Source organism: Balaenoptera physalus, assembly GCF_965194825.1.
Source record: "Balaenoptera physalus genome assembly, chromosome: 3".
Lineage (NCBI taxonomy): Eukaryota > Metazoa > Chordata > Mammalia > Artiodactyla > Balaenopteridae > Balaenoptera > Balaenoptera physalus.
In genome coordinates, this window is record NC_138890.1 from 21458781 (window position 1) to 21483002 (window position 24222).

General features: G+C 43.2%; 1 protein-coding gene across 3 annotated transcripts in view; it reads right to left on the minus strand.

The window, feature by feature from the left end:
- Window positions 1-16493: 16493 nt before the first annotated feature.
- FAF2 (Fas associated factor family member 2) overlaps window positions 16494-24222 on the minus strand; it is a 60792-nt gene continuing 53063 nt past the window's right edge. For 2 of the 3 annotated variants that reach the window (XM_082456499.1, XM_082456501.1), the window contains exons 9-11: window positions 22980-23151; window positions 21849-21992; window positions 16494-17361 (exon numbers count right to left, since the gene is read on the minus strand). In XM_082456499.1, the coding sequence (XP_082312625.1) occupies window positions 17149-17361; window positions 21849-21992; window positions 22980-23151 (529 nt within the window). In that variant the 3' untranslated portion in view covers window positions 16494-17148. The remainder of the gene's footprint in view (window positions 17362-21848; window positions 21993-22979; window positions 23152-24222) is intronic. The other variant, XM_082456500.1, reaches the window with a different exon arrangement.

Below are 24222 nucleotides of genomic sequence, written 5' to 3' on the forward strand. Positions count from 1 at the left end.
CATGGGCAAATTAGGATTCTGTTGGCAACCGACAGGATTCCATCTAAGTGGTTTGAGGGAAACGGCACTTAACTAGTCTGTCATTTAAGTTCTGGAGGGAGGTTCTGCTTCAGCCTGACCAGATGGGGCTCAGGCGTGTCCTAAGGAACCAGGTATCTCTTCATCTTACAGCTTTGTTCTGCCTGGTGCTTCCTGGTAACTCTAGCTCAGTTTCTTCTAATTTAGCATCATCTCCATGCAAAAACTGTTTCCCCACCAGTAATTCTAATAATTCCTGGTCTGGAGTCTTGTTAGACCAACAGGTTGCACGCCCATCCCTGAACCATGTGCTCCTGTTAGGGAGCTAGAACAGCATGACTGGCCCAGCCTGCATTACATACCCACCCACCCATGGGCCGCACTGAACCTACAAGGATTTGAGCCCCTCATCCTCAAGCTCAGTGGGGACGAAGGGCCCGAGAGCCACTAAAGGGGCCAGACTGGTGATGTGGGTACGTTCCTCTTCTCCACGGTGGCTTGTGGTATGGCAGGGCTGCCCGCTGACTTGATAGTATGTCAAAGCAACATGGTTGGGAGCAGGAGCAGCGGGCCAGGGGCAGGAGACCTGCTGTGCCTGTCTGTGATGCCACTATCATCTGTGACCTTGGTCAGGGGACTTCTCTTTCAACCTTTGGATCATCGGCAAAATAAGGGTCAGGCTCAGTTGAGTGGTTACCTAACTGTGTTTCAGAGAAAGTTCTGTGGAACATAATGGCGTTTCTGCAAAAAAGGACTCTGGTAAGATAAGTTCGGGAAATTCCATGTTGAGAATAACAGCCTATATCGCAGGGCTTTTCTGAGCCTTGGCTATGCTGATGTGTGTTGTAAGTCTCTAGCAGTGGATACATAACTCCGGGCAGCATTTCCTACATTGGGCTTCTTTGGCCACATGCCAGGCCAAGTTGCATTCTCTGGCGCACACTGGGGCATGGTGAACTAGACCAGTGGTAGGAGCTGAGTTCCCAGTCTGAGCGAACAGTCAGATGGGGAAGTCTCTAAGCTTTTTTTCAGTATTTCAAAAATCCTGTAGGGGGCTTCCCTGGTGGCGCAGTGGTTGAGAATCTGCCTGCCAATGCAGGGGACACGGGTTCGAGCCCTGGTCTGGGAAGATCCCACATGCCGCGGAGCAACTAGGCCCGTGAGCCACAACTACTGAGCCTGCGCGTCTGGAGCCTGTGCTCCGCAACAAGAGAGGCCGCGACGGTGAGAGGCCCGCGCACCGCGATGAAGAGTGGCCCCCGCTCGCCGCAACTAGAGAAAGCCCTCGCACAGAAACGAAGACCCAACACAGCCATAAATAAATAAATATTAAAAAAAAAAAAAAATCCTGTAGGAAAGGAAAATCACAGAGCGTATCAATGGATGCAAAAAAAATTTTTTGGCCAAAATTCAACATTCATTCATGATAAAACTTGGCAAGATCATCTATACAAAAACATACAGCTAACATCATCCTTAATGATGTGAAAGACTAGGTGCTTACCAGCCCTGAGATCAGGACAGGCAAGGATATCTGCTTTCACCACTTCTATTCAACATCATACTGGACGTCCTAGCCAGCACAACAAGGCAAGAAAAAGGAAATGAAATTAGGAATGCAGATTAAAATGGAAGAAATCAAACTAACTCTATTGTAGATGATATGATGAAGATCTATGTAGAAAATTCCAAGGAATCTACAAATAACTAGAACTAAATGAGTTCATCAGGTCATAGGATATAAGATCAATATACAAAAATTAATTGTATTATTTCTATATACTAGCAATGAACACATGGAAATGGAAATTAAAAACCTGATGATAATATTTACAATCACTTGAAAGACAAAAGAAACGTGTAAATCTAACAAAACAAGACTTGTATGTTGAAAACTACAAAACACTGATGAAACAAGGCAAAGACCTACATAGAGAAACATGTCATGTTCTTGGACTGGAAGACAGCATAGTAAATTGTCATTTCTTCCCAAATTGATCTCTAGGTTTAATGCAATTCCTATTAAAATCCAGCAAAGTTTTGTGGGTTTTTTTGACATGCTGCCATGCTTATTTTAAAATTTACATGTAAGGGCAAAAGAAACCAGAGTAGCTAAGACAATTTTTAGAAACAAGAATAAAGTGAGAAGAATCACTCTGCCTGATTGTAATATTTCACTGTAGAGATGCATTAAGACAGTTTATCAGGAGAGGGATAGACAAATAGATCAACGGAACAGAATAAAGAACCCAGAAATAGACCCACACAAGTACAACCAACTGATTTTGGAACATTCAATGAAGAATAGTTTTTTTCAACAAATATTACTGGAGTAATTGGATAGCCATAAGCAAAAAGAAAAAAGTCATAAATTTAAAGGTGAAACATGAAACTAGAAGACGTTTAGAAGAAAACAAATGAAAATCTTCACTGGGATCTAGGGCTAGGTGAAGAGTTCTTAGGTATGATACCCAAAACAGTCCATAATGCTCAACATCACTGATCATTAGAGAAATGCAAATCAAAACTACCTCACACCAGTCAGAATGGCCATCATCAAAAAATCTACAAACAATAAATGCTGGAGAGGGTGTGGAGAAAAGGGAACCCTCTTGCACTGTTGGTGGGAATGTAAATTGATACAGCCACTATGGAGAACAGTATGGAGGTTCCTTAAAAAACTAAAAATAGAACTACCATACGACCCAGCAATCTCACCACTGGGCATATACCCTGAGAAAACCATAATTCAAAAAGAGTCATGTACCACAATGTTCATTGCAGCTCTATTTACAATAGCCAGGACATGGAAGCAACCTAAGTGTCCATTGACAGATGAATGGATAAAGAAGATGTGGCACATATATACAGTGGAATATTACTCAGCCGTAAAAAGAAACGAAATTGAGTTATTTGTAGTGAGGTGGATGGACCTATAGTCTGTCATACAGAGTGAAGTAAGTCAGAAAGAGAAAATCGGGCTTCCCTGGTGGCGCAGTGGTTGAGAGTCCGCCTGCCGGTGCAGGGGACACGGGTTCGAGCCCTGGTCTGGGAGGATCCCACATGCCGCGGAGCGGCTGGGCCCGTGAGCCACAACTGCTGAGCCTGTGCATCTGGAGCCTGTGCTCCGCAGCAGGAGAGGCCGCGATGGTGAGAGGCCCGTGCACCGCGATGAAGAGTGGCCCCCACTTGCCGCAGCTAGAGAAAGCCCTCACACAGAAACGAAGACCCAGCTCAGCCATAAATAAATAAATAAAAACTAAAATGGAGAAAAAAAAAAAAAAAAAAAGAAAGAGAAAATCAAATACCATACGCTAACACATATATATGGAATCTAAAAAAAAAAAACAAAATGGTTCTGAAGAACCTAGGGGCAGGACAGGAATAAAGACGCAGATGTAGAGAATGGACTGGAGGACACGGGGAGGGGTAAGGGTACGCTGGGATGAAGTGAGAGAGTGGCATGGACTTATATATACTACCAAATGTAAAATAGCTAGTGGGAAGCAGCCACATAGGGAGATGAGCTTGGTGCTTTGTGACCACCTAGAGGGGTGGGATAGGGCGGGTGGGAGGGAGACGCAAGAGGGAGGAGATAATGGGGATATATGTATATGTATAGCTGATTCACTTTGTTATAAAGCAGAAACTAACACACCATTGTAAAGCAATTATACTCCAATAAAGATGTTAAAAAAGAAAAAGTCCATAAAAGAAAAAAACTGAAACTTGAACTTCATCAAAAATTAAAACCTAAAAAAAAAAAAAAAAGGAAAAAAAAAAATTAAAACCTAATTTGCAAGTCACATATCTGACAAAGGACTCATGTCAGATATATAAACAACTCACAAAACTCAGTGAAAATCAATCCAATTAAAACATGGGCAAAAGACATCAACATACATTTTAGCAAAGGATATTTATTGCGTTCAACACCATTAGCCATTAGGGATACACAAGTTAAACCACAATAAGATTATTACACCTATTAAAACAACTAAAATAATAGTGACAATGTCAAATTCTGACAAGGATACAGAGAAATTTGATTTCTCATACGTTTTTGGTGGGAATGTTAAATAGCACAGCTACTCTGGCATATAGTTTGGCAGTTTCCTTTTTATATTTTAAAACCTTGTTTAAAATATTAATTTTGATGCAGTCTATCATAAATAAGTCAGTAGAGATGGATCTGTGAAGTGAGAGCCCTGTGCCATTGGCTGGGGAGCGCTGTTCCAGCTCATCCCAGCCAGAGCGCACGCCTTCCATGTTGTTCCTGTCCATTGATTGCTTCCAAATCCAGATGACCAAATAGTCATTGATCCCCAAAGTAAGCTCAAAATAGGTTGGCTCAGCCATTCCCAGCATCTGCACCCCTCTTAAATCCTGGGTAAACCAGGAGAGGCATAAAAAACCCCAGCAAGTGGCAAATTGGCCGCTCTTGAAGAGCTGCTGCAGCCCCTGCTCTGCCGCTTTGCCCAGCTTCACCATGGTAACGGCCTAGCATTTTCTTATAAAACTGAGCATGCACTTACTATATGACCCACCAACTGCACTCCTGGGCATTTTATCCCAGAAAAATGAAAACGTGTCTACTCAAAAAATACACACCCAAGAGTTCAATAGCCATTTTTATTCTTAATATCCCCAAACTGGGACAACCCAAATTGTCCTTCAATGAGTAAATGGATAAACTGCAGTCCATCCAGATGGTGGAACACCACTTAGCAGTGAAAAGGAATGAACGGTTAAAAAAAAAAAAAAAGTATTTATTTATTTATTTATTTATGGCTGGTTGGGTCTTAGTTGGGGCAGGTGGGATCTTTTGTTGCGGCACACGGGCTTCTCTCTAGCTCTGGACCGCGCCAGCTCAGTTGCCCCGCGGCATGTGGGATCTTAGTTCCCTGACCAGGGATCGAACCCGTGTCCCCTGCATTGGAAGGCGGGTTCTTAACCACTGGACCACCAGGGAAGTCACCAGGAATGAACTATTGACACATGTGACAACTTGGAGGATCTCAAGGGAATTATGCTGAGTGAAAAAAGCCAATCACAAAGGTGACATATAATTCCATTTTTACAATACTGTTGGAATGACACCATTAGAGAGATGGAGAATAGGTTAGTGATTGCCAGGGGTTGGTTAGAGATGGGGGACTAAGGTGGGATGTGTGTGACTACTAAGGGGTAGCAGGAGCCAGATCTTTGTGGTGATGGAACAGTTCCATATCTTGATTATGGTGTGGTTACATGAATTTACACGGGTGATGAAATTGACAGAACTACACACACCCACACAAATGGGATATGTAAAACTGGCAAAATCCATGGATGGTGCCAAAGTCAATTTTCTGGTTTTATACAAGATATTATCGTTGAGGGAAATTAATGTACGTAAGACCTTTTTGTGATGTTTTTGGAACTTCCTGTAAATCTATATTTATTTCAAAATAAAAAGTAAAGAAAGGAAAATTGGGTAAAGATTCGACATTATGAATCAGAGTAAAATCATATCATCTCTGGGCTGCGATTCTGCTACGTAAGGCGTGGCAGTGGCGGGGGGTAAGAGGTTATTGTGGTTACCTCCTTTCTGTCAAAAGCTCTGCCTGCCACCAACTACAACAATGCCTGGCCCATGGTGGCCATTGTTTTGAATGAATGAATTGCCAGTAAAGTGTGTCTTTATTTTAATAACAGTTGGTGTCATTGGCAACATCTTTCCAAGGGTCACACACTACAAGTCGTCCTTGGAGGGAGGAGGGTGGAGCTCCAGGACTGGATGCTCTCTCACTTTTGGGCTCAGTGTCCTTTGAACTCAGCTTGTATGCTGACAGGTAGAACATTCAGGGTTCTTCTCTGGGCACAGAGGGTGTAACAGTCTAAACATTCCATAAAGGCAGTTTAGTTGCCACTGGGTCCTCAAGGCCTGGTAGGGTGCTTGGTTTGTCATTGAACAAACCTGGCTGAGTGCTTCTGCCCAAAGCCAGGCACTGTTCTAGGACTTGGGGAAACTCCAGTGAATGAAACAAAGTTCCTGCCTCCAGGAAACTGGCATTCCAGAATGAGAGACAGACAATATACAAAAAAACAATAGTTTCAAATATAACAAGGGCCAAGAAGGAGAATACAGGGAAGGGCACCCTGACATAGCGGTGGTCTTTCAGAGGAGGCAACATTGATATTAGTGAGACCTGAGCGATGACAAGGAGCTAGTCAGGAGAAGAGCATTCTAGAGGGAGGGGACAGAATGTGCAAAGGCCCAGAGGCAAGAATGAGTTTGGGCAGGAGTACGGGGTGGAGTTGGAGAGGAGGCAGGGGCCAGGTCCCATAGTGTTTGCTCCTCAACACCCTGAGTTGAGGTATTTATTATCTTCGGTTTCCATTTGGGGGAACTGAGGCTCAGAGAGGCCTGGTTTCTAGGCGCAGTTAGAAAATGCGAGAATCAAGATAGCTTTGTAGTCTCCACTTCTAAATTCTCCACGTCAGAGAATCTATCTCTGAAAAGCCCACACGGAAGCCTCCCTTTGGTCTCTTCTTCCCCCTCTTCCAGGCTCCAGGCGAGCCCTCCCCGACTGCCACCTACAACTTCCTGGATGCAACAGAAAGTGGAAGATCTCTGTCCCTTGGAGGGGTCCTTCGGGGGCTGGCAGCCACAGAAGGAGTTCTGTTTATTTTTCTTTTCCATCGTGCCCTGTTTTCACCCCCTTGTTTTGGGTGCTGTTCTCTCTGCTTGGAAGACCACTCACATTTCGTGAGCACACACCACACCAAGTTTTTCTCTCACAGGATCCTTCTTCTGTTTTCTTGACTGTAAAGCTGTTCCTACCTTCCTCATAGTTCCCACTGGGGAAACTGAGGACTGAGACTCAGAGAGGGAGATGCTGTGTGTCCCCTGCTCCCTTGGCCCATGAGTCACACTAAGTTGCCTCAAACGCTTTGAATTCTCTCCTTCTGGTAAGTATGCTCCCTTCCCAAAGCCCAGCTTGAATGCCCCCTCCTCAAGCGAGCTTCCTCAGACCCCTCCCTCAAGCCAGAGCAGGCCACACTCTACTCTGGTTTCCACTGCACACCACGCAGATGGCTCACCTGTTATGAATCCTTCTTGTTGCCCACGAGTCTGCTTCACCAGACCAAGGACCATCACGTTCGCCACATTCCCAGACCCTAACAAAAGGGCAAGGACACAGTAGGCATCTGTGAGTGTTTTCTAAATAGATGACTGAATAAGTGAATAAATGAGTGAGCTGCTGGGAGGAAAAATATGTGGGAAGTTGACCCCAGTCCCAGGGCCCAGATGATCTTACACAGGCCCTGCCCTCTCTTTGCATTGTCCCAGCGTAGTGAAATTAACTCTTCTCTCTCTCATTATTAACTATTTTTGGTATGATGATGTCCACTCCCTGGCCTCCACTGACAAGCTGGGACACACCCATCATCCTCCACTGTTACTCTGACCACAGATGAAGTGCAGGCTGGGAAAGCCCTCCGAACAGCAGAGGCTCACGGCCGGCTGGTCAGTACTCAAGGCCATGGTAGGTCGCCCGAGGGGCTGGCGCCAGGGCCCAGATCTGCCAGAAATTAGCCACATCTGCTGAGTATGAATGGATTTATTTTAGCAAATACATAAACATTTTAGGTGATTTTAACCAAAGCATATCCAGGAAAAAAAAAAGCTGAAGCAAATATGCAAAAATATCAATGTTAATTATTTTGAGTGGTGGGAATGTTAATGATAGTTATTTTCTTTACACTTTTCTGCACCATTTTATTTTTATTTATTTATTTATTTTAAACATTTTTTTATTTCTTTAATGTTGTATCTATTTTGTTTATTTATTTATTTTTGCTGCATTGGGTTTTTGTTGCTGTGCGCGGGCTTTTCTCTAGCTGTGGCGAGTGGAGGCTACACTTTGTTGTGGAGCACAGGCTCTAGGCGCGTGGGCTTCAGTAGTTGTGGCATGTGGGCTCAGTAGTTGTGGCTCACGGGCTTAGTTGCTCCGCGGCATGTGGGATCTTCCCGGACCAGGGCTCGAACCTGTGTCCCCTGCATTGGCAGGCAGATTCTTAACCACTGCACCACCAGGGAAGCCTTTCTGCACCATTTTAAAAGGCTCTGCCTCTGTTGTATGGGGTGCAACTAAACACAGAAACTTCAATCTGCTTGCCAGTTATGCTCCAAAGGTGGGAGTGCTTGACATCTGAAATGTGCCCTCTACCTGCGACAATCCCTTTCCCACAACTGCACTCCACCCACCCTTTCTGAAACCTGGACCCCACCCTTTCTGAGGTCTGGCTTTCCATTCTGGGACCGACCTACCCCATAGTCTTTCAACACATCAGTTTTTTCCTTAAATTAGCTAGAATGGGTTTCCTGTTTGTTTGCTAACTAAAGACCTCTTTAGAGAGGCAAGCGCTGTGTGAGAACATCCAGGTGTGTGCAGCTCTGTGGTGTCAAAACTGGTATGCCAGGCCAGTTATGATTTACATCTACTCTCCTGCCAGTACCTGGGTGATAATGAAGCCAGAGTTAAACAAGAGTCTTGTCAATGTGATTGATTCTGGAAGACTAGAATCATGTGGTCTAGGCACTTGCCTTCCTGGCAATCAGAGGAGTTTGAAAAATTGACAGCACATCCTTTAAACCATTTCAATTGAATATGAGTTTTCTTGGCCTGGCTTTAGGCAGGAAAATGCCTGTTGTGACTAGGGAACAATCAGGAGATCTGTGTGTGTTACTTAGTGTGACCATGTGGAGGAACAGAGAAAAATGAAGTTATGAAGTTCCATCAGGGCCCTAGAATTGAGGCCCCAACTTCTAGGCTGGGGAACTGAGAGCCTCTGAATGCTCCCAGGTGACCTCTGTTTTCAGAAAGAAATCAGCAGCAGTGAGGGAGGTAGACTAGTGACTTTTTGTGCATATTCCCACCGTGTATTCTGGTCTCAGTCTCGCTTGGGCCCTCAGTTTGCTGAGACAGACTTCTGAGTCTTCCTCTACTCTGTCCTGCTCTCTAAAACAGCTATTTTAAATCTCCCCAGTCTTCTTAGACCTCTGGCCCATCACTTCCCCCCAACCTGACAGAACAGACACCATCACATGGGGACACCCTCAGCTTCTGCCTTCAAACCTACATTCCAGAAGTCAGAATGCACTGACTTCTGCTCCCATCCTTCCTCCTAAAGCCATTGCCTCCCACCACTCCAGTGGCATCTTTCTCTATTATCCCTTCTCTGTGTATCTTCAACCTCTTTCTCTAAAATCTCATTGTTTTTAGCATTTAAACATAATGAAGTCTCTCCTACCTTAAAACAATAACTCTTCCTCAGTCCTGGCTCCTATTTCCCCCCATACCTTTCACTGACAAATTTTGTGAGAGCTGCCTATACTCGATCTTTCCACTTCACCTCTCATGCATTACTTCTGCCTCTGACACTGTACTCCTCCACTGAAATAGCACCAGCCAAGATCACCAGCGACTACTTTTGTTTCTAAATTTAGTTGTCGGAAACCATCCTCAATTTCTCCCTCTCCTTGACCCTCCATATCTAATCAGCCTCCGAGTCTTGGCCACTGTTCCTCCTAAGCAGTGCTCAGTCCATCATTAGACTCTCTCCATCCCCAGGCCGCTCCTGATCCACGACTCTTATCATGTCACTTCTTTGTCTTGCCTGCCATCTTGCCCCCTCCCATCCAATCTCCCCACTGGAGAATCAGCTTTCTAAAACCCCAATCCCTTGTTTAAAGCCACTCAATGGCCTTCAGGGTAAAGTGTGAATTCTTTAACCTCGTTTACATATTCTGACCCCCAACCTGTGGGAATGGAAACAAGGCGACGCTTACTCTGTGTCAAATATCAGCTGGGCGACTTCTACATTCTGAAAGGTCTTGTAAGAGGCCAATGAAAACGGTAATTAAGAGGTCACAGGTGGGACTTCCCTGGTGGCGCAGTGGTTAAGAATCTGCCTGCCAATGCAGGGGACACGGGTTCGAGCCCTGATCCAGGAAGATCCCACATGCCGCAGAGCAACTAAGCCTGTGCACCACAACTACTGAGCTTGTGCTCTAGAGCCCGCGTGCCACAACTACTGAAGCCTGTGCTGCACAACAAGAGAAGCCACTGCAATGAGAAGCCCGCGCACTGCAATGAAGAGTAGCCCCCGCTCACGTAACTAGAGAAAGCCCGCACGCAGCAACGAGGACCCAACGCAGCCAAAAATAAATAAATAAAAAATTAAAAATACATTATTAAAAAAAAAAAAAAGAGGTCACAGGTGACCATAAGAGACAGTCAGTGGAGATGAAAGTATAATTAACAGGAGGTTAAGAAAGAAGTGGAGGCTGGTTGTGCAAACTATCTTGGCAGGGAAGGAGACAGGGTGGTGACTTGTGGGTAAAGCAAGATTAAGATTTTGTAAGGGAGGAGATGCCAAACAGTTTTTGGTGGAAGATAAAGAATCCAAGCAGTTGAAAAGGGGATAGTTTTTGGTAAAGATCTGGCGATCATGACACAGATGGGAGACTGAGCACACACTGCTGATAGGAGTATAAATAACTTTTCTGCACTACAATTTGGAGATAACAAACATTTTAAAAAGTAAAATTTTCCATTCCTTTTTTTTTTTAAATTTATTTATTTATTGATTTATGGCTGTGTTGGGTCTTCCTTTCTGTGCAAGGGCCTTCTCCAGTTGCGGCAAGCGGGGGCCACTCTTCATCGCGGTGCGCGGGCCTTTCACTATCGCGGCCTCTCTTGTTGCGGAGCACAGGCTCCAGACGCGCAGGCTCAGTAATTGTGGCTCACGGGACCAGTTGCTCCGCGGCATGTGGGATCTTCCCAGACCAGGGCTCGAACCCGTGTCCCCTGCACTGGCAGGCAGACTCTCAACCACTGCGCCACCAGGGAAGCCCTCCATTCCTTTTTGACTCAGTAATTTCACTACTAAAAAATTTTTTTCCTGAGAAAATAAACGTGGATGTGCATATTTAGCTACAGGGATGTTTATCAATCTATTAGATAATCTATTAGATAAAAGCAAACAAAAACCTTAACAACCTAAGTGTCATAATAGGCTTTTGATCAATTTATGGTGCAGCCATTCAGTGAAATGCTGCATAGCCATTAAAAAAGATATAGAAGAATGTGTGAAATACAGATAACACAGTATTTACAATATTATCCCATTTCTGTATTAAAAATGTTTTTATATGCAATGAAAAGTCTGGGAAGATATACATCACAATATTAACAGCGGACATCTCTAGATAGTGTGGTATAATACATTTTTCTGTTTCTTTGAACTTCCTAAACTTTCATCATGAAAACAACTTATAAAATCACACACACATACATAGGGAGTCCATTTATACAAAGTTTAAGAACAGGCAAAACTTCTATGGTGAAAGAAGTCAGAATAGTTGGTTATGTCTGAGAGGCTATTGATTGGGAAGGTGCACAAGGGAACTTTCTGGGGTAATGTGGTGTTCTGCATCTTGGTTTTGGTGTACACTTAGGTAAAATTTTATCAAGCTGTGGATTTAAGAGCTGGACATTTTACTGGATGTAAATTATATCTCTTTTAAAAGAAAATACACCCACAAGACAGAAGAGAAACAGGAAGCAGGTGACATCACAGAACAATTTTGAGGTGAAAAAGGAAGATGAGGAAGTTCTGTGACAAGACCTCAGTTTTCTCAGGAAGTAAGATGTTGCAGTGGGCTTAGAGCGAGGAGGATGCAGGCGGGCTTGGACTTGAGAAAGGGGGACACAGTGAAGCAGTGCCTATGGCGTAGAAATGCATAGGGTTTCCTCGAGCTGGATCAAAGGAGTGGGCACCAACCCCCAGGGCTCTTCAACTCACTGTGATACATGCTAGGATTCTGCAGCTGAAGGAGCAAGAGGAAAGAAATCAAACGGTTGAGTTTACTTTGGGAATTGTGACAGTCAGTACTGGCTTGTAGTGGAGAGAGGTGTGAAGCCAAGATGACGCCAGTAGGGAGACTGAAACGAGGGTGAAGGGACAGGAGGGCTTTGAGGGCAGAGTAGGGACAGTGGAGTTGGAGTGATAACAGCTGTGGTGAGAGGGACTGGTTCTGAAGTCCGGAGGGTGAAGTAGTTCTGAGTGAAGGCCACACTCAAAGCAGGGGACTGCTGGCATAGGAGGGAGGGAAGCGACCACTCATCTAAGTGTCCATCTACCCGATGCCAGGCACTCACAGATACCAGCTCATTTAAATGGCACCTGGAGGGGATTCCCTGGTGGTCCACTGGTTAGGACTTGGCACTTTCACTGCTGGGGGCCGGGGCACTAAGATCCTGAAAGCTACTCGGTGCGGCCAAAACAAATAAAAAACACTCCAACCCCCCCAAAATGGCACCTGGACTTTTGCAAGGATGTACTGCCATGAGGTTTACATAGGAGGAAACTTGCCCTAGATCAATCCGTAAGCAGCAGTTTCAAATCCAGATTTGACTCCAAAGCCACATCCCGCCATACTCAGCTGCACAAGGCAAATCAGGAGCGGAAGAACTGGAATTTTAGGGAATCCAAATATGTAGACGTGAGTCACTGAGGTTGCTGGTGGAAAGTATCAGTTGCCAACATCTGGAGAATGGCCAGTAGCAACCAGAACAGGATAAAGTAGACCAAACAGATGGCATGTGCTTTGGGAGTTTGCCCTGGAGGACAGTGCATCAAAGTGGCAGAAGAGGCAAGAGGAAGGGACTCTGGGGGCTCGGGGCTTGTGGCTCCATCAAGGTAAAAGCACACACAGAGTTCCAACTGCAATGATGGAAGTGTGTCAAGAAAAAAGTGTCGGGCACTATCTGCCCATAAGCAAAGCCTCAACCCCTCCCCTTTTTCTCTCCTTCCTTGATCCATATGGGGTGAATTGCTAGCAGGGGGCAAACTACAAACTGGAAAACAGTAATAGGAGCTTTTACCCAACACTTATTACGTGCCAGGCAATCTGCAGCAGCAATTCACTGAATCTTCGTGGAAATGGTACAGTTGGCCCTATTTTACTGATGATGAAACTGAAGCCCAGAGAGTTGAGGTTAGCTGGCCAAAATCACAGCCCCAGTCAGGATTTGAGACCAGGTGTATCTGGCATCAGAGTCTGCATCTTCCTTGACTCTATTAATCGATGGCAAAATTTTTATATGTAAGCTTCACAATTGCAAAGTATTCATTTTTAGTGGATTCTGACCTAAGGTGAATAAACTCTTCTTGAAAACTTACTAGACGAAGAAGACATTCTAGTTTACACTTAAGATGTGCATTCAAAAAAATTATATACACACAAACACACGCATACCCACCTACACACCTTTGGATAAGCAACAGGGCAGACTTTGAAGGTGACAAGAATCCATACTCACAGAAATGAGTTCTCTGCCCAGGACAGACAGTGGGAAAGAGAAAGGCAAAGAATTGAGGCTTAAATTTCCTCTCAGAAATGAAAATATGAGCAAAAATACCTAGGAGCATAGTTCCAATAGTCCAGAATCTGTTAGATCCAAAGTGACTCTTCTCTTGCCACTCATTTGCAAGGACATGGGTCTGTTCTGGCAGGAGAAATAACATGCCTTAAGAAACTGATAGTTATTAATGCCAGAAAATATACCTTCAAAATACACTTCCTTAGAGAAAGGGGAACAAATACTTAATGACACCTGTGTCAGGTGCTTCATATACATTTTTTAAGGTTTGTTTTTCATTTATTTGATTTAATCTTTTAATCTACAAGCCTATCCTGAGGCAGATGGTGTTAACTTTTCAGTTGGGGAAACTAAAGCTCATGGAAGCTAAAAAACTTGTCTGAGGTCATAAGGCTGACAAATGACAGAGCCCCAATTTGAACCCAGATCTGCCAGCTCCTTCTACTAAAGCACACTGCCTGAGCTGCCATTTTCCACAGGAACACATTGTAGAAGGTCTGTTTTAACTCCTTGCTTCTTGGCAATGTTCCCTCTGTTCCCTCTCCTGGTGTTTTCCAACCTTGCCTTCAGACAGAGAAACATCCACCAGATCTCCCCTAGACAGAAAGACCCACAACTTGTTAGGAAATTTTTGTTATAAAACATTTAATGTTAACCTACAATACAATGTAAACTTTTATGAAAAAAATTTAAAGTACACTAGATTTCTTCAGTAAATTATCACGTAACTATTCAGGTGCAGTACAAGTTGGGGCACTGCATCCTTTGTGGATGGATTTCCTGTTGCTGCATCCCTCACAAGTCCTAAAAAAAACCAGTTGTAAAGTGGAGCTCCTTGTTCAAGCACCAGATAATACACTCCTGATTTTGCATTCTGGTGGTTATCACTCCTTCCCACAGTCATTTTCTGTAACTTTTTCCTTGGCCTTGGCACCATTAGCAATTTTCATGACTGCTCAGTTGAAGATTCTAGGTTCTTTACAGCTTTTATTTTTTAAAGAAATATTCTCCATTGGCCATCTCTTATCCAAACATCATAGTGGAAACAAGCAAGGAGAAAGAAGTATTTGCTGCAGGAAATTCTGCAGAAGTGAAAGAAAAGACTGAGGCTGCAGAAATTCGACTGACTTCAATTAGGTATCTTTGCTTGGTCATTTCCTATGGAAATTCAGCTGAATCTAGTCTTGGGAGTACAGAACAAAACTGGAAACAAGTGTTTTTGTTTAGTTGATGACTTGCCATTTGGAAACAACAGCTGAAATAATCAGGAGGTGATTTGGAAAGAGCAAATGCTTGCAGATCACATCACTGGCTTCTCAGTATTTTCTCACTTGCAGGTCCCATCAAGTTCCGAGGTCCTTGGGAGTTAACATACAGATTGTACTGGTGTTGACAAAATGTGCATCTTTCATGGAGGAAAGGAGATGGCACCTAGGCAGCAGGTCTAGGTCAGCATGAAGACAGGAACCAGGACTGAGTAAAGCAGGGGGTGTTTCAACACTAGGAAGAAGCATGTGTTTCAGGTGGAGTCTCTTGAAAACTAAAGTAAATGGACAGGCCATCCCAAGAGTTGTACCAACATGAATAGACTTTAATACTCTGGCATCTTACCTCCTTCACTGGACAAGTTATCAAAAGGCAAGAGGCGTAAAGTGCACATCATAGAATAAGATGCAGATTGAATTATTAAGAAAAAAAATTTACAACTTCCCGAAGAGGTGTGGAAAAGACACTTGGTACACCCAGCCTGGTGAAGGTCCTTAATACCCTCCTATGCAGGGAAACAGCTCTGCATTCCAGACAGGGAGGGTGGCTCTGAGTTAAGTGGAAAAATTCATCTTTGCATGGTTGTCAGCAGGAAGCAGACTTTGCGTAAGGTAGAGTGGAGAACATGGTTTATCCTTAGTCACTCCAGACACGTTTTATGACAACAGTCGGAAAGCGATTTCCCACTCATCTGGACTTGGGACAGCAGGAAACAAAGTGAAAGAAAAACAGGCAGCCAGGAGCAGAATTAAAGTTTCCTGGAGATGGTGCTGTAGACACCTGTGCCAAGGCCACTGGGAAATTCTCAGGCTCCCCAGGTGATACCCATGGGGCTCCTCACCCTGCCCCTTGGTGTTTACCCCAACCACTAAGGGTGGCAGAGAAGAGCAGTCACATCACTGCTACCTCAAAGAATGGTCCTTAGGTTTTAGCTAAGAGAAAGCCTTTGGAGGCTGCAAATCTAGCAAGTTATGCTTTATGTTGACATGAACCCCTGGCCTCACAGCATGCTAGGGAACTGCAATAACTTCAGTAACTTCAGTAGGTTGCAGTGTTACAAGTTCTGCAAGTCTAGCTACAGAACACTTTGGAATACTTGTCAGCTCACGCTGACATCTGTGAATACATGGCCTGACCCCAGTACCCATTACCATAAACTCAACCACAGATGAGACATCAGAGGGAAAAACCCCTACTGCTTCAACACAGCAATAGAGGGAGAGGATAAAACTGCCCCCAGCAGGTGGCTACATCAAAAACTGAAATGTGCCTTCCGACACTTTACACAGGCTGAGTTCTGTCTTGGCTCCCTTCAAGGCCTCCGGTTCTTTCAACCCTTAAAACACCACCACCACCACCACCACATTCCCAGTGAGACAGGCGGGGTACTCTCACATGGTTCTGCTGGTTCCACCACAGACCCTGCTAGTCCTCGGGAAAGGCACCAAGCTTGGCAATTCAGGAAAGCTCAGGGCTGGGCAGGAATAGCATGCACATGTCAGAACACATATCCTTTGGTTCAGATCCCATAATGACCACCTGGTCCAGATTCCAAGGAAAAGCTGCAGTTGTACATATAGGTTAGTCTACACGGAGTTCATACCATGTATATGGGTGTATCTGTACATACACAGCCTTTGTAGGGCTACAAACCCAGATTTCCTCCCATTGTACCAAGTGGGATGCATAGGCAGCAAGAAAGGACAGCAAGAGTTGGACCAAAAAGAACCTCTCTGGGAACGTGAGAGGGACAATGGCAGAAATAAGCACAAACCAGCCTGGGACACCTTTATTACACTCTTGTGGGCTAAGGAGCCCAGGGCAAGAACTCATGGGTTTAAGAAATGGCTCTTTATCAAATGATGTTAAGGAAAAAAAATACACCTATGTCAGCCTCATTCCTTTGGTCATTACAAAGCAACAACAAAAAAAATTTAAAGTTTTTCATAAATTGTGGGAAGTTCAAGGAACATCTCTGCTCTGTGCCTTCCCTTCCCTCTCTTCTCCAGAGGTGGAAGAAGCAAGTCCTCAGGAGATGCTGCAGTAGCTGGTTGTTGGAGGTTTTTTCACTTTTATTTTCCATAAAAGCAAGAATGAATGAGATCTAGTGGGAATGTCCCCTTCCCCAGTTGGGACAACGGCTGGGTTGGAGGTGAAGAGTCTCCTTTCATTGGAAGGTGTGTGGTGCAGAGGCAGTAGGGAAGGGTGGGCTTGCCAGCAGGAACGTTCACTGCTAACCTCGCGTGCACACAAAGGTGGTGACTTTTGCAGGCAGCATGGTTTCTGATCCTTCCTTAGGATGCAGCAGTCTTTTAAAAAAAATATTGTATTATAATAATAATAATATGAATTTCTCTCTCTTATTTTTTTGTTTTTTTTTTCCATTTCTTTTAGGGATTGGGGTGGAAAAGGAGAGGAAGAAAAAGTGTCATTCGTCTGTTAGGTCCTGAACAAAGAGAACTTCTGTGTGGCTGAGTCCGGCCTCCTGCAGTGTGGGGGGGTTGGGCCACTCCTCTGAAGGGGTGCAGGGCAGCACCCTCCGGGGAAAATTGGCTTCAATCTGAAACTTTTCAGGGCTTTCTTTCAAGGAGAATAAGAAGTCGTGGATTACCTGCAGAAAAAGAAGGTAATTTTCTATTACCTATAGAAAAAGAAGGGCAGTGAGAAAAAGACAAAGACAAACACACACACAACCATGAAATCAAATATACCCCAGCTCTCCCCAGGGTAACTTGGAGATATGAAGTAATCACATTAGATTGAAATTCCACTTCAAAGTCGATCCATTTCACAGAGCAAACATGTCGGGCAGCTCTTTTAAGAGATTTATTACACAGCCCAATGCTAGTCCTACTCTGAATTGACCCATCTGTTTCTTTTTTGAAAACCTGTCTGATATAAAGTTAAACATTTTTAACTTACAAATAATCAAGAGTTACAGAAAAGTTGGAAGCATAGGTACAGAATTTTTTCTTTGAACCAGTTGAAAGCGAGCTACCAACTGAATGTCCCATCACCCCAGAATACTTGTGTATATCTTACAAACAGGGCAATCACCTTCATAATACAACACTCAAAATCAGGAAACTTAACTGATACATTATTACTGTAATATAATAATGTACATTAAATTTTTATTCAGGCCCCATTCAAGTTTTGGCAGTTGCCTTTTATAGCAAAAGGATCCAGTTTTAAATTGTATATTGCATTTAGTAGTTGTCACCATCTCCTAAGTCTGCTCCTTTTAGCCTGGAACAAATCCTCAGGATTTCCTTGACTTTCATGACCTTGACACTCCTAAAGATTACTGGTCAGTTACTTTGTCTCTCAATTCGTTTATCTGATGTTTACTCATGATTAGATTCCAGTTATGCATCTTTGACAGGAGTATTACAGAAATGATGTTGTGCTCTACTCAATGCATCCTATTCAGGTGGAGTAGAATTTCATTTTGCTCCATTACCTATGATGTCCTCTGTGACCACTTGATTAAGATGGTGCCTGCCAGGCCTCTCCGCTCTAAGTTAGTCTTTTCTCCTTTGTTATTAACGAGTATTTTGTGGGGAGGTACTCTGAAACTACGGAGACATTCGGCTCCTCAAACTTTCTTCAATTTATTTATTTATATTAATATAGGGCCATGCTTTCCTATTTTATTCAATAGGTTCTAATGTTCAAACTGTTTCAGATGGAGTCCGAGAAGCCCAATCAAGCTGGCCTCCGTGTCTTTCTGACATGTCTCCATCGTTCTTTGACTAATTCCTTGCTTTGTGGCACAAGGTGTTCCAGGCTAATCTTGTATTTTCCCTGTCCCAGTCCTGGAATCAGCCATGTCTCCAAGGAACCGTGATTCTTCTTAATGGACAATGCTATTTAAAAACCATGATCTAGGGAATTCCCTGGAGGTCCAGTGTTTAGGATTCCACGCTTCCACTGCAGGGAGCATGGGTTTGATCCCTGGTTGGGGAACTAAGACCTTGCATGCTGTGTGGTGCAGCCAAAAATGAAAAACCAGAAAATAAATAAATAACAACCATGATCTAGGTGCTAGGTATGTTCATTGCTGTTGGGGTGCTGATGTTCCCAAGCACTCTCTGTGGAGAAAGCCAGACAATGTGTACATACATATATGCATCTATATCTTTATTTCCCCCTTATACTGAGAGCCATAAGTTGATTCCCCTCTCCTCATGTACACCCTCCTTACCTGGTTCTGGATTTAACACCCACCCCGGGACACTTGGGCTCTGACTTCTCTGCACTGGGTGCCCCCACATATGCACACCTCCTTCACTTGATCGAGATCTGACACCCTCCACGTAGACTCTCTTCTGTGAGAAAGCCCTCTTCACTCTGGTCTGGATCTGGCAAGGTAAGGTAAATTCTTATTCTCCCCTGTCTCTTAACGCCACACATTAAGAACAGGCACCCTGGATCTGATCTACGGTCCTCTTTACCTCAAATTCTGTTTTTAACAAGACTCTAAGGGATGTGCAGTGAAGGGCACTGCTAACCTCTTTCAGGTCCATCCCAAAGATCAGGAGCACCCCATTCAAGTTACCCTTACTTTTTTGAGGGAATCTCTTTCTATTTCCTTTTTGTTCCACCTCTCATAAGTTTATTCCCCTCTGCCTGAAGAGGCTATTGCTACAAATCCATTTAAGGAGTAAATTCATTTTCCTCTCACTTAATCCATTCATGATTTTACAAAATTCTCATATTTTGGTCCATCAACCTTAATCACTTTCAGTTCCTTTCTCTGTCTTTGCAATTTCCATTAACATTCATTCTCCTTTTCTTTTCTTGAGATGCATGTTAGACTTGCATCAAGTATTCTTGGTATGAACCCAACAAGGGTTTTACAGAAGGGCAAAATATCTTGCTTCCTTTTCAGTCACTGCTTGACAATACTCAACACTGATACAACACTGGTATTTTCTGTTTATCATTGGCAATGCGCCAATACCATCAGGAAACAGACGAAATCACCTCTACAGGTCCCTTTTGGTTCATAATGGATAGAAAAATGATTTCTGGGCTGAGTATAATTTAGTTTCTCTCTTACATGCATTCATTTAGGAGAAAGTCAGCTGCCACTTTTCTGCCCACTCTTGAAGGCTAGAGATTTTTCTACAGTTTATCCTTGCCTTTAACCCCTGTCAAGAGCTGGGCATCATGCACAAACTTAGCATTTCGCTGAACATTCACTCATTGAGAGTATTTATAAAGGGTAGAGCTCACAGGAAGATCACACAAAGTCTGCAAGAGCACTAAAAAACTGTAACTCATTATTCAGTTACATGTTATTAACTCTATGAATGTCAAATGAAAGGCCAGCACTGCCAATACACCTCTCCTCTTACACTTCTTTCTTTCCCATCTGACCCTTGTCCCCATTTACTAATTATTTCTCTCCATCTGAAGTTTTTTTCTTCTTTAAAAAATAACTTTTAGTGTGAACGTATTTAAAAAGCCTACAAGGATTAAATATTTAACAAATGGGTTGGTTCCCCTTTGGCTAAAAGTCTATTCTATTCCACAATTCTAATAGATTTTCCTCCAAAACTCTCAAGAGAGGAAATTTTGGTTAGGCTTTTCATATACAAAATGATAATGAGAGTTTGGGGAGTAAAAGCTCCATAAGCGCTTGGGCATACTACAGAGAAACTGTCAGTGAACATGGCTGCAAGCTAATACCCACACAGAAAACAGTAGTTAGGTAACACATCAAGGAAAGGGAATGAACATTTAGAAACCATCTACTACATGCTAGGTCCTGTGTGAGGCTCATTCATGTTATTCCCAACTAAAAAATCCAAAGTTAGAGATGTGAGCACCTTCCCCCATATAAATCAATGTATAAATGAGAGATAAACAAATAAAATGAGGAAGCCATTGTTTCTCTCTCACCAGGATGCCTCACAACGTTTTACTCTGAATTAGCTCTTTGAATCGTCTCACATTCCTTACTGGTCAGTAAGCTCCATGAATTCCAGAACCACGCTTTACTCACCTGCATAACCCCTAGGGTGCCTAGCACAGTGCCTGACATACCTTCAGTTTAATGTTATCAGAGGACAGGTTATATTTCCATTTTACATACGGGATATATCTGAGGCCCTATAAGAGACTCTGTAACTTGTCCAATGTTTTCCAGTTAAACAGGAGAAGTAATGAATGTGCTACCCAGCCTCACCTGACTACAGAGCATCCACATTTCTATTATGCAGTTTATTCTTGATTATTTCAAATGATCAGGGAAATGGCAGAATCTATTATAGTTGTAAACTTGGAAAGGCAACTTACCAACGCTCAGTATAAACAGGAACTTCCTTCTGATAATAAACACCAAAAACAATAGCATTTGAATGCTTACTAGAGCCAGGCACAATGTTGAGCACTTTACATATGAACTTAATCCTAACAATCCTATTAGAGAGTGACTATTATACCCATTTTACAGATGAAGAAACTGAGGCTTAGAGATGAAGTAAACTGACCAAGGAAACACATCTGTTAACACTGGAACAATGAGAATTTGATCTTCATTCTGTGAGACTCTGAGTCTCTGCTTTTAACTACATCCTTATAGAATGACAAACACTATTTACCTATGGACACCAGATATACAAGGTAGCCCTACTAAGTGGGGCTTCTAATGGGCTGAGTAGAAAGAAAGAGTGACAACTGCATGCAAGCTGCACATGCACTTATATTGTTGGGTAATTCCAGTCCTTCTAGGGCAGCGGGGATAGAGCTTTTTCTACATACACAGCAAGGGGTTCTGGTGGTATTCTAAAGCCAATGCAAGTCGAGCAGCTTGGAAGAGCCTCCCACCTCCAACATACAAGTCTTTTGTAGGACTTCTTGGTAAGGTATCTCTTCTTCTTAGCAGAGCTCAAACATGATAAAATGAAACCTTAATAACTGCTTTGAGTTGGCAGCTAGACCTGAAGGAACCTACAATAATTCAGTACACTCTTCTCTCTGCCCCACCTCCTTCCTCCCCTGTTCATCAGAGCAGCAGATATAGCAACAACACTCTTGAGAGTCTTTAAAAGTTTCCATATCTACAGCCCAGACAGCCCAGACTTTATATACACGTCACACAACTTAGGCAGTTCTTACTGTTAGAGACTGTGAAAAGTGGAATCGTCTTTCTACTCGAGAATCATTGGGTAATTTGAAAATGATTTTGACACTTTCAGGGTCATCAGGGGAAGGCTCCGGGGGCAGGCACTCCAACTTCCTTTCCTTCTCCTCTTGTAAATTCTGTAGAGACACAAAGCAAAGGTGAGGCTATGGCTCCAATTAGGGAACAAGGAAACAAGAAACACAATCACATCATGTAGGTTTACTGGGCAGTCAGACGAAAAATTAATGACCAGTATCAGAAGAAAAACTTCTTGGCAAGGGTCAGAAACACCCTAATTCAAATTATATTTATTTGATTACATACTACTGCATCACATGTATTATTTATTGATTATGTTAAGGTATGTAACTTTTAGAAAAAAGGGAATGACTAAAAGACCCTGGCTATAATCAAGCAGCAATATGCAATGAAACAAGATGATGAATAAAATGTCAGATGAGCTAAACACTGGTACTAAGAATGAATGCTTGGGCTTCCCTGGTGGCGCAGCGGTTAAGAATCTGCCTGCCAATGCAAGGGACACAGGTTCGCGCCCTGGCCCGGGAAGATCCCACATGCCGCGAAGCAACTAAGCCCGTGCGCCACAACTACTGAGCCTGAGCTCTAGAGCCCGCAAGCCACAACTACTGAAGCCTACGCGCCTAGAGCCCGTGCTCCGCAGCAAGAGAAGCCACGACAATGAGAAGCCCGTGTACCGCAACAAAGAGTAGCCCCCGCTCACCCCAACTAGAGAAAGCCCGCATGCAGCAACGAAGACCCAATGCAGCCAAAAAATAAATAAATAAATAAAATTTATTTAAAAAAAAAAAAAGAATGAATACTTAAAATCTACTGCTGTGAATTAGCATATTGAATTGCTTATTATCTATTTATACTTACTTTTCATGGAACAGAGCTGTTCTGACTAACTTTTACTTACACTTGTATTTGTTTTAATAAACTTTTTAAACAATTAAAAAATGCTTTTTGTGAAAATGTAGTAAATATTAAAATGGCATGGAGAATTTAAATCCCTCACAATCCTATCACCTAGTTTTTCCCTTTCACACTGGAGAAAAGACCAGTGTGGGAGTCAGCAGAAGTAAATAAGACAGGCCCCTCACCCGCCGCCGCCTCTCCTCTGCCAGCTTCTGCTGCTGCACCTCTTCCTCCTTCCGCCGCTTCCGCTCCCGCTCCTCACGCTTCTTCCTCTCTTTCTCCTGGTCAGCCCGGAGAGAGGCCAGGTAGGCCTCATCCTGTTGTTGTCTCAGCACCTGGGTCTGGTTTCGTTCTTCCCTGTGGACAGATCAAAAGCACAGAGGGAAAAAATAAATCTCACAAAGCTCTGTGTTTTCTTATATTGAAATTTTTTAGGGGGTTAAAAAGGTTGACAATCTTGGCAGATGATCAGTTAACACTACCATAAGGGATTCAGATTTTCATGCAGAATGTGAATAAGCCATCTCTTTTCTTACTTTAATTTGGCAGAAAAATGGCAAGCTTTTCCCTCTCTTTTTAACTTTCCATGTAAAACTATCCTTTCCCCCCCAATCCTAACAGAAGTAACACAATATTATTGCCATAAGATGATCAGCGGGATCATATTTTATAGGTAAATACCTTTCTGGGTTACAATATTTTTGTGTATGTTGCTTTCATAAAACCAAAAAACCACATACACACATTTTAGAAGATGTGAAAAATATAGAAACATCTTATTCAGAGTTCTACTAATCAAAGAGAAAACACTGTAACATTTTGGGATATTTCTTTTTCTCTCCAAAAAATTGTGTATGTATGTAGGAGTGTGTGTGTCTGTGTCTATAAAATTAAAAGAGGGCTTCCCTGGTGGTGCAGTGGTTGAGAGTCTGCCTGCCAATGCAGGAGACACAGGTACGAGCCCTGGTCTGGGAAGATCCCACATGCCGCGGAGTGACTAGGCCCGTGAGCCACAATGCTGAGCCTGCGCGTCTGGAGCCTGTGCTCCGCAACAGGAGAGGCCGTGATAGTGAGAGGCCCGTGCACCGCGATGAAGAGTGGCCCCCGCTTGCCGCAACCAGAGAAAGCCCTTGCACAGAAACGAAGACCCAACACAGCCATAAATAAATAAATAAATAAAAATTTTAAAAAATAAAAAAAATTAAAAAAAAAATTAAAAGAAAATATCCCAGAATGTTAAAAGTGGTGGTAGGACTATGAGTGATTTAAAATTTCTTCTGTGCTTTTCTATGTTTCCTGAATTTTCTACATTAATTAATGTACATTACTTATGTGATGGGGGAGGAGTTATAACCAAGTTATAACCATTCCTCATTTTTTACATTTAAGTTCTTTATATCATGCTCAGCTATTTTAAATGACACAATT